Source organism: Periophthalmus magnuspinnatus, chromosome 5, assembly GCF_009829125.3.
Source record: "Periophthalmus magnuspinnatus isolate fPerMag1 chromosome 5, fPerMag1.2.pri, whole genome shotgun sequence".
NCBI classification, from domain to species: Eukaryota; Metazoa; Chordata; class Actinopteri; order Gobiiformes; family Gobiidae; genus Periophthalmus; species Periophthalmus magnuspinnatus.
This window is the reverse complement of record NC_047130.1, coordinates 30342302-30353383: the sequence shown is the minus strand read 5'-3', so window position 1 is coordinate 30353383 and position 11082 is coordinate 30342302. Positions and strand designations below refer to the sequence as shown.

Sequence of the window (11082 nt, the reverse complement as noted above, 5' to 3'; positions counted from 1 at the left end):
ACCATGATATATGGTAAGAATATTATAGAGTATTCTAAAGAAGGGAGTTTAAATGCATAAGTCATTGCAATTACCATAATTGTTGATGGTTTAAAAAACAGAACTGCCCAATGGAAGTGTCATTCACAAGGCCACCAAGTAGACAGGTGCAGTGAGATTAGAGGAGTGACTAAGCAGCTGTCAGTGGGTTCTCAAAGAGGAAATATCAAGTAATTAGATTTTAAATGGCTCCTAATTCACTTTAAAGATTAGACAATTTATTTGTCTTTGTTATTGGGAAGTGGTGCTGAGCTATTCATATTCCTTCTTGTACATGTATACATTTTATTTTTAGCTGTAGTCCAATGTACCATGTCATTTAACACTGATCACTGCTGTTATGGAGCTAGCAAAATCTTAGAAGACAAGAATCACACAACTTAGTAAATTGGACAAAGGGTGGACAACAATGCACTGGTCAAAAGCTTTTATTGAAATAGTTCTACAATGTTAAGAGATGTGCAAACCAAAGCCATATTATATGATCTTTATTTGTCTCTCACTGCAGTCTATTCTTCAGCCTCCTTAGCCTGAAACAAAGATACAAACAACAAATTTTAGTAGAATTAACCTTCTATAATACATATGTATGACATAATACAACTGAATGTGTTTCTTTACCTTTCCGATCTCGCGGCTCTTGGCCCTGAGCTTGTTGACCTGAGACTCTGAGATGTCAGCACGCTCCTGAGCCTCCTCGAGTTCGTGCTGCACCTTCCTCAGACGGGACAGGTGAGTGTTGGCCTGCTCCTCCTGCATGGCCCAAAAGAAAACAATGTTTGACCATGACTTTAGGACACATCAAAGTTAAAAGTCATCAACATTTATACTCACAGCCTCTTCAGACTGTCTCTTGTATGCTTTGACTTTCAGTTGCAGTTTGTCCACCAGATCCTGCAGTCGATTAACATTTTTCTTGTCTTCCTCAGTCTACAATTTGAGAATGACAGTGAGAAGATATTTCCTCAGTCTCTTCTATGGAGTAAATCAAATATACATTATGTCCAGTACCTGATAGCTGAGCTCTTTCACTCTCCTCTCATATTTACGAACACCTTTGATAGCTTCAGCCGCTCTTCTTTGCTCAGCATCAATTTCAGACTCCAGCTCACGCACCTTAATATAAAGTGTTTTCTTTTCATTGACTGTATTAAATGTCTGACTTTGTATGATAAAAGCAGTGTATCCTTAATCTTTACCCTAGCCTCCAGTTTCTGAAGCTGCTTCTTGCCACCTTTCATGGCCAGGTTCTCAGCCTCATCCAAACGGTGCTGCAGGTCCTTCACAGTCACCTCCAGGTTCTTCTTCATCCTCTCCAGATGAGAACTGGTGTCCTGCTCCTTCTTTAGCTCCTCTGCCATCATGGCAGCCTGCAATTCAACAGTCATTAACATGGTTTCACTAACTGAGGTGAGTCTTTATAAAGTTTCTTTTACACTCACATCAGTGATAGCTTTCTTGGCCTTGTCCTCAGCATTTCTAGATTCCTGGACTGCATCTTCTACTTCTCCTTGAATCTGGATTAGATCTGCCTCCAACTTCTTCTTTGTGTTGATCAGACTGGTGTTCTAAAGAGCAAATAGTTTGCATTTATTTTTCAATTGATCAGTTTATACTTACATTTTAAACATTTCTTAATTTTTTTACCTGAGAGTGGAGGAGCCCCACGCGCTCGCTGGCATCCACCAGCTCTTGTTCAGCCACTTTGCGGCTTCTCTCAGTCTGCTCTAGAGCAGCTCTCAGCTCCTCAATCTCTGCCAACATCAGGTTGTTTCTGCGCTCCACTATAGCCACCTGCTCTTTCATTTCATCTTGACCTCTGAGGGCCTCGTCAAGGTGCAGTTGTGCATCCTGTGGAAGACACAATAAGTCCATATAATCCAGTGTGACTGTTTTCACTTGAACAAATCTAGCAAAAGCACCTTGAGCTGGCCCTGCACATTCCTCAGTTGTTTCTGGGCTTCAGCAGCCTGACGATTGGCATGGCTCAGCTGAATCTCCATTTCATTGAGGTCTCCCTCCATCTTCTTCTTGATTCTCAGAGCATCATTCCTGCTCCTGATCTCAGCGTCCAAAGTGCTCTGCATGGTCTCAATGATTCTCTGGCTGTTCCTCTTGATCTGCTCAATCTCTTCATCTTTCTCTGCCAGCTTCCTGTCGATCTCACTCTTGACCTGAGTAAGTTCAAGCTGGACACGGAGGATCTTGGATTCCTCATGCTCCAAAGTGGCCTGTGCAAAATATATTTGAAGGATTATTGTTGTATATGAATCCACCACAGATACTATATTTAGATGTTTGCATGTTAATCATACCTCAGCTTCTTCAAGTGAAGTCTGTAATTCAGATTTCTCTGTTTCTACAACCTTTTTCCCCTTTTCCAGTTCATGAATCATTTTTCCACTTTCACCCATCTGCTCAGTAAGGTCTGAAATTTCCTCTGTAATAGAATGGTTAAGTTAATGCAATACTTATTTATTACACTAGGAAATATAATAGGAAAAAATGTGCATACGCTGCAGGTTTTTGTTCTCTCTCTTCAGAGTCTCCAGTTGGTCCAGAGCCTCCTCATAGGAGTTCTTTAATTTAAACATTTCAGTACTAAGAGACCGAGTTTCTTTCTGAACACCCTCCAGTTCAGCCTGGCTCTCTTCATACTTTTGTTTCCATTCTGCGAGAACCTAAACACATTCACAATCATTCATATCTGTGTGACGCGGTTAAAAGTGCCCAGGTCAATACATTAATTGAAACCCAACCTTATCAAAGTTTCTTTGCTTTTTGTCGAGATTAGCGGCGAGAGCATTAGCTCTTTCCACATCAATCATCAGGTCTTCCACTTCAGCCTGAAGCCTTTGCTTGGTCTTTTCCAGAGAGGCACATTTGGCATTCACAGCCTCAATGGATTCTTCTGCATCTTGGAGACGTTGGGCCAGCTTTTTCCTTCAAAGAAAGTTAATGTAAACATTTGGATGAAGAAGAATAAATTCTAGTGGCTGGAAAATCTCATTGACTCACTTGGCCTCCTCCAGCTCCTCAGTGCGCTGAATGGCATCAGTCTCATATTTGGCTCTCCACTGAGCCACCTCACTGTTAGCCTTGGACAGTGCACGCTGCAGCTCAGCCTTGGCCTCCTGCTCCTCCTCATACTGTTCTCTGAGCAAGTCACAGTCATGACGTGATGATTGAAGTCCGTGAGCCAGGGCGTTTTTGGCCTATAATACAATGTTTATTAAATTACAAATATATCTCTTCAATGCTGCTTTTTGTCATTGCAGAGTTACTGCACCTTAAGTTCTTCCTCAATATGTCTCTTCAGCTCCTCAATCTGCTGAGTGTAAGCCTGTTTGCCTCTAGTCAGCTGAGATACCAGGGCCTCTTTTTCCTCCAGCTGGCGCGACACTTCACCTTTGTAGAGTAGTAGAGCATTATTGCATTGATAGTATGAAATAGTGAGCCCGCAGAACAAGTGCATAGAGAAATTTAAGTTTGGATAATAGTGAGTCTTCAGTCAAATCTTCTTGTTTTACACCATGTAGTGAGTTGTCAGGTGCTCTTACCAGTTTCAGTTTGAAGCCTGGCTTTGTGTGTGCTCAGATCATTCACCTGGCGAACATTTTCATCATTTTTGGTTTTTAGCTCACTCAGCTGATCCTCTAATGTTCTGCACATTTTTTCAAGATTTGTCTAATAGAAGAAAGGTATGCATTAACACATGATGATTGCTTTTTTGAATCATCCATTAACTGCATCACTCACTTTGGCTTTTGCAACAGCCTCCATGTTGCTTGTAAGGTCGTCAATCTCCATTTTATATTCACTCTTCTCCTTCTCCAGTTTCTGCTTGACCCTCTGGAGGTTGTCAATCTGCTCTCCCAGTTCGGCCACACTGTCAGCCTGCTTTTTGCGCAGTGCAGCAGCAGTGGCCTCATGCTGCAGAGTGGACTCTTCCAGATCTCTCCGCAGCTTTTGAAACTCAGCTTCACGTTTCTTGTTCATCTCAATCTGAGCTGCAGTTGCTCCACCAGCTTCCTCCAGTCTCTCACTGATCTCCTCCAATTCCCTGGAGAGATCCGAGCGTTGTTTCTCGACTTTGGCCCGAGCCGCACGCTCAGCCTCGATTTCCTCCTCCAACTCCTCAATACGAGCCTGAAACAGAATGTGACAGTAATACAGTTTTTAAGTAATATCAAACACAAGAATTATTGGTGTTTTATTGTTGTTTACCTGAAGCTCCTTTATTTTTTTCTGTAACTGGATTCCCAAAGATTGCTCATCTTCAATCTTACCCAGGAGCTGGCTGATTTCAAAGTCTTTTCTAGAATACAGAGAAGGTAGTCAGCAGCTATCACAATATTAAGTCAAAAAGTTTCACTAAATGGCAAATATATGTTATCATACTTCTTAATTTTCTCCTCAGATTGTTGCTTGTCATTCTCCAGGTCCATTATGGATTCTTGAGCCAGTTTAAGATCTCCTTCAAGTTTTCTCTTTGCTCTCTCCAGATCCATACGGAGCTTCTTCTCTTGCTCCAGAGAACCTTCAAGCTATTAGAACAGAAAACAGTCTTTGACATGCTGACACTTGACAACACTTCTAGCATTATATAAGCATTTTCTATTGTTTAAAGCAACATACATCATCGACTTGCTGCTCCAGCTTGGTTTTGGCCTTTGTCAGAGTGTTGACTTTGTCTTCCTCTCCCTGAAGGTCATCAAGGGTCTGCTGATGGGCCTCTTGGAGGGCCTTCTTCTCCTTGGTCAGCTTGGCAATTGCTTCATCTTGAGAGGCCATCTCCTCTGTGAGGTTTTTGACCTGTAAAGCAGAAAGATAAATATGTATTTGTATATTTACATCACCCTTTTAGTATAATTTATACCTTGTTCTCTGTGGCATGTTTCTCCTTCTCCACTTTGGCCAATGTGAGCTCCAAGTCGTCAATGTCTTTTTTCAGCTCGGAGCACTCGTCCTCCAGCTTCCTCTTCTTTGCTGTCAGCTCAGCGTTGATCTCCTCCTCATCCTCCAGTCTCTCAGCTGTCTCTTTGACTTTGGCCTCAAGCTGGATTTTGGATTTGATCAGCTGCTCACACCTTTCCTCTGCATCTGAAAGGTTCTCCGTTTCCTAAGAGACCAACAACCAATTTAGAAAACCATTATCTGCATATCTCTTCTGGAAGTGCAATGGTAAGTTGTTAAATAATGAATGGATAATGACTTATGTTTGTGAGTCACAGTTTAATATACTTACAGACTGCACTTGCAATGCCAAGTCATTCTTCTCTTGGAGCAGAGCAACCATTTTCTCTTCCAGCTCTTTCTTCTTGGCCAGAGCTTTTGCAAGATCCTCTTTGGTCTTTTCAAAGGTCTCTTTCATTTGGGCCATTTCTTTTTCAGTTTCTGCACTCTTCAGCAGAGGCTTGATCTTGAAGTACAGCTTCATCCATGGCCATGTTTTGACATTCATGAATGAGCGGATATTGTACTGGATGGAGTAAATGGCCTCTCTGAAGAAGACAAAGGTGTGCTTTTGAAAAGTTAACACAAAATACAACAAACAGAATGGTATGGGTTCTTTTACCTCCTTTCCATCATTTTGACAAACTCTCTTCTCATGAGGAAGCCTCTGCACAGAGCTTGAGTCATTGTGACCAACTCTGCTAACTTCTCATCTCTCATCTCCTCCAGTGTACCCAGCAGACCGGCTTTGAAAAACACCTAAAGAGACACAACCACTATTAAGGATATCACTGTACATTTTAATGAGCATGTATAATATAAACTACATGATACCTTTGTATGTCCAAATTTGTACTGAGTGTGGTCAACATCAATAGAGCCCAAGAGTTTCTCTGAAGCCTTTTTGTTGTCAATAAACTGTCCCTCTGGGATGACACTGGCGTTCAATACTTTGTATCTAAAACATAAAATGGGCAAGTACTGATTATCATCTGATTTATCACTCAGTAACTGCAAAAAAAAATAAAAAAATAAAATAAAATAAAATTATAAAAAAATAAAATAAAATAAAAATACCTCTGCTTGAAGTCTCCATAGAGGATTCTGCTGGGGAAGCCCTTTCTGCAGATGCGGATTCCCTCCAACACTCCATTACACCTCAACTGGTGGATGACCAGGAAGTTCTCCATCAGACCTGTAGTTTTAAAAAATTGTAATTTAAAAACATGCATATCACAAAACCTCTCACAGATATAAACAAACAAATGACACCTACCAGGGGTCTTAGATTCATTGGGAATCAAGCAACGTACAAAATGGGGATGGGTGCTCTTCAAGTTTGTCATGAGTTTCCCCAAGTTTTCCTGAAATGTTGATAAATATAAATAAGTTGGGGTTAAAAACACTTGTTTGTGTCTCTCCAAGTTCTTACTGACCCTAAACAATGCAGAGACGGTCTGGAAGGAACCACCCTTCTTCTTTCCTCCTTTCTTTCCACCACCAGCCTCGGCTGTCAACAGTAAATTTCAACACCCAATAAATAAAAGCAATAATAAAACTTTTTAATGAAGACATGTCAAGATCCTACCATCAGAGGCATGGTAGGCATAAAGAAGAGCCAACAGTTTGACAGAGGACTTCTGATAGAGCTGAACAACTGAGTCATTCAGAGGATCCTTGTTCTTATCAAGCCAGCCATTAATGTTATAATCCACAGTGCCAGCATAATGCACCAGGGAGAAGTGGGCCTCAGCTTTGCCCTTCGCTGGTTTTGGCTTCTCAAAGGACTTGCTTTTACCGAGATGCTGGTCGTACAGTTTGTTTTTGAAGGTAGTGTCTGTTGCCTTTGGAAACATACACTCCTCCTCAAGGATGGAGAAGATGCCCATTGGCTGTCAACATAAAATATGAATGTCATTTTGTGGAGTATAATGTCATTATTTAATAGAATATTTCAACTGTACCTTCTCAATAAGCTCAATACAGGCAGCCAAGTCCATACCAAAATCAATGAACTCCCATTCAATGCCCTCTTTCTTGTACTCTTCTTGCTCCAGGACAAACATGTGGTGGTTGAAAAACTGTTGCAGTTTTTCATTGGTAAAGTTGATGCACAGCTGCTCCAAACTATTAAACTAGGAAGCAAAAAGTATATTTTAAATAAATATAAGTTTACTGCCTATTAAATGCAATATTTATGTTCAAAAACAAACTTACATCAAAGATTTCAAAACCAGCAATATCCAAGACTCCAATGAAATAGCTCCTAGACTGCTTTGTATCCAGCATTTCATTGATGCGGACAACCATCCAGAAGAACATTTTCTCATAGACGGACTTGCACAGAGCACTCACAGAATTGTTGACCTGTAATTGATAACCCAGATATACAAATATAGAAGAACAGGGATTGACTCAATAACCTCACATGCAGTATATGTTTACAGTACCTGAGGCACAGTTTGACCCTTTGTAACAAACTCGTTTCCGACTTTGACTCTGGGATAACAGAGAGCTTTCAGCAGGTCAGCGGAGTTCAGGCCCATTAGGTATGAGATTTTATCCGCAACTAATGAAAATAATCAAATGTGTAGTAAGAAAATAAAAAAAATACTTTTTCACAAAAGGGCAAAATTATCTTTATCAAAGGTGTGATCTCACCCTCTGTGCCATCAGGCTCAGCCTGTTCCTCTCTCTGCTTCTGCTTGAACTTCATGGTGCCGTGATGCATCACTGCACCAGTCAGTTTAAACATACTCATCTTCTCCTCAGCATTGAAACCAAGGATGTCAATGGCAGTCTGAAAAATGTGTGTTCATTAATTAGATTTTGTTTTTTCCAAAAATGTTTTTAAAATACCTCAGTTAACATGATTGTCATACATCAGTAGCGATGAATTCTTCAACATCATTGATACTTTTGACCGTGATTTCTCCTTGACTGATCATGGGGAAGTCATAAGGGTTGGTAGTGATCAGAAGACCCTCTGTGAGAAAAGAAAACAAAAACATATATACAGTATAAAGGACAAACTCTCATGGACAATGTACCAAAATAATCTAAAATCTCACTCACCAATAAGCTCAGGCTTGTGTCCTGTAGCCAACTGATAGAAGATGTGGTAGCTCCTCTCAGCAGACAGCTGGAAGGTCACTCGAGACTTCTCCAGCAGATCTGAGAAACACAGCAGTGAGTGATAACGTGTGTCAGACTGGGGTGTACAAAACTGTTTAATGTGCAAAACTGAGTCTTACATGTTTCAATATCAGCTGAAGCTAACTTTCCAGTTGTCCCAAAATGAATTCTGATGAATTTACCCTATTTGATAGGAGTACACAAATACTACATATTTAAAACATATGTTTTGTAATGCGTTTGATGCATAGTACAAATGTCCCTTACAAAACGAGATGAGTTGTCATTCCTCACGGTCTTGGCATTACCATAAGCCTCCAGTAGTGGGTTTGCTGCAATGATTTGATCTTCCAGTGACCCCTGCAAATAATATCACATATAGAAGCATTTTAATGTGTTGTTATTAAATCATTTAACCAATTTACTTTAAATGACACACCTGCATTTTGCCTGAAACTTGCTCTTGCTTCTTTCCTCCAGCCACTGCGATTGTCGCAAAGTACTGGATGACACGTTTGGTATTGACAGTCTTTCCAGCTCCGGATTCTCCGCTACAGAGGATATTTGTCATTTACTATCATTATTTAATCATTTATCTAATTACTTATTTTCACAGCACAAGATATGAAAACTCACGTAATCAGGATGGACTGGTTTTCCCTGTCTGTAAGATATCAACATGCATTTCTAATCAATGGGATGTTGTTCAAATAAACTGTAAATACAATTTTCATATTATAGATAATACCCGTACCTTGGAGCATGAACTGATAGGCATTGTCAGAGATGGAGAAAATGTGGGGTGGAGCCTCCACTCTCTTCTTGCCTCTGTATCCTGCCACAACCACTGAGTCATACACTGGGAGCCACTTGTAGGGGTTCACAGTCACGCAGAAAAGCCCAGAGTAGGTCTGTCAGGGCCAACAATAAAAGACAGAGATAAGCCAAGCACAAATTTCCAGTTTATGAGCTGAGGGCTTCACACTCACGTAGATCATCCATGCTGCATAACGCTCTTTGAGGTTATACAGCACAGAAGGCTCACTCAGGTGGGTCATCATGGCCATGTCCTCAATCTTATCAAACTTTGGAGGGTTCATGGGGAAGATTTCGGTGTCTTTCACAGTAATAGACTAGAACAAAATCAATAAGAGATAATGATCAATAAAATCAATAAAACGTAATATTTATTTTATTTATTATATTTTTATGTTTTCATCTGTATCATTTTGTTAATTTTATTTAACTACAGTATTATAAGATTGTATGTTAGTTGGCTCATGTGCCAGCATTGCTAAATAAAGTATAGACTTTACACATTGTACTGAGGCTCACCTTCCCACAGAGTGTCTCCACAGTGGCTTTTCCTCCATCCCTCTTAACCAGTTTCCCCTTAAGATACATCTCATTGGGCTCAGCCACAAAGTAAGCTGTTTTAGCATCAAATGGGGTGTTCTGAGCCTCAATACGCTCTCGTTCTGGCTTCCGAAGGAATACAGCCGCCGGGCCGAAGCACTCCATTTCTGAATCCCCCATTGTGGCACTTTACTGCAGGTAAGTCAAAGTAATGATCAAGACTTAATTGTTGTTGTTGTATATTATATACATATATGATATATTATCAGAGGAATCGACATGTGAGACAAAGGGGTCTATTGTCCAGGCTCCAGGGTGTTAGGGGCCCAGAATTGGACCCTCTACCTATAAATTTATATTAAAGGGGGCCCATGTGAGACTTCTTGTCCCGGGCTCATTCTATTGATGGGCCTGTACATTATATTAAACATTTCAGCAACAGATCAATGAAGAATAAATCAGTGCAGTAGATTGTTTTGTTTGTTTTTACATTCAAGCTGGCCCAATAGGTTAACATTATGGGTGAGTATAATATCTCTTTTTAAGGTGAATGCACATTATGCACTGTGCCTGTCACATTAAATAAATAAAATAAACCATAAAACCAGACATTATGACAATGAATAAACACTGTTTGATATATACAATGCTAAATTTTGAAATAAAGCTAAATTTTGAAATATTTATCACATCTCTAATTGCCAGTGCATTTAGCTTACCTTATTCCCTGACCCTGGATCTGAATAGTGGTTGATGGAGTGATGCTCAGGGATGCTGAAAGATATTAAAACAAATTCCTTGCATTAATAAGTGAAATCAAAGAGTAAAAATAAAATCACTTGCAGCAGTCAGAAGTCCTAGCATTAACACAGGAGCCCCAGCTTTGAGACTGTGGTGTCTGCCTGGCACTGAGTGGTCATGCCCTGCATTGTTCCATAAGCTGCTGGCTTTCCTTCAGCTAATAAAAGACTCTAACTCACTCACCTTGAGTCCAGGCCTGTCAGTCCTCGGAGTCCGTGCTTCATTCTTATATAGAGAGATCAGAGCACAGTCAGCACAAATGTTGCTCTCAATTTGGGCATGTTGTTTTACATACTTCGTCCATCTTGTTTTTTCTACATCCCTCATCTGTCCTCCTTCTTCGTCTTATTGCTCCTCCAAGACTCCCGCTGTAACTGCTTTGACTATAAAAGATTGCTAATAAACTATGATTGCAAAGACAATGCTGCTGTATTAATTTGTTGGCAATTTCACATGAATGACAGATATTATTAAGATATTATAATAAGGTTATTATTATTAAGGTTGATTACAGTTTACAAATGACCAAAGCTCAGTATGTATGCCATTATTAACTAAGCTTAGCGAATGATAATACAGAAAAACTGCATGCCGATGTGTTGTGCGTAAGGAATGTCTCTATTGTTATTTTCTCCCACAAGCCAAGTACAATTAAAAGTGTCAAGTGTTTATAAAGAGACATCTGGTGCCAAGCAACAGTGTAGCCTTGAGGTTAGGGCATAACATTTAAAAGAACATGAATAGACAGATGCGACTCATCCATCCATAGCAATCTATTGTTTTCCTGAATAAATA

At 40.1% G+C, this 11082-nt stretch overlaps 1 protein-coding gene across 1 annotated transcript; it reads right to left on the bottom strand.

Annotated features, from left to right (window-relative positions):
- Window positions 1–451: 451 nt before the first annotated feature.
- Window positions 452–10495, bottom strand: LOC117371616 (myosin heavy chain, fast skeletal muscle-like). The gene is made up of 41 exons (XM_055222122.1): window positions 10471–10495; window positions 10206–10260; window positions 9466–9678; window positions 9120–9263; window positions 8885–9041; window positions 8767–8794; window positions 8570–8681; window positions 8398–8490; window positions 8250–8313; window positions 8071–8169; window positions 7878–7981; window positions 7657–7795; window positions 7446–7564; window positions 7213–7362; window positions 6960–7130; window positions 6584–6887; window positions 6432–6505; window positions 6272–6359; window positions 6073–6190; window positions 5830–5953; window positions 5618–5754; window positions 5288–5543; window positions 4919–5161; window positions 4678–4854; window positions 4441–4586; window positions 4267–4357; window positions 3799–4188; window positions 3600–3726; window positions 3329–3447; window positions 3058–3254; window positions 2799–2982; window positions 2555–2720; window positions 2355–2479; window positions 1962–2270; window positions 1687–1890; window positions 1482–1607; window positions 1239–1409; window positions 1051–1155; window positions 874–969; window positions 661–792; window positions 452–569 (listed from the first exon to the last, which is right to left on the bottom strand). The coding sequence occupies exons 3-41, from the start codon at window positions 9664–9666 to the stop codon at window positions 549–551; spliced, it is 5811 nt and encodes a 1936-aa protein (XP_055078097.1). The 5' UTR covers window positions 9667–9678; window positions 10206–10260; window positions 10471–10495; the 3' UTR covers window positions 452–548.
- Window positions 10496–11082: the final 587 nt, after the last annotated feature.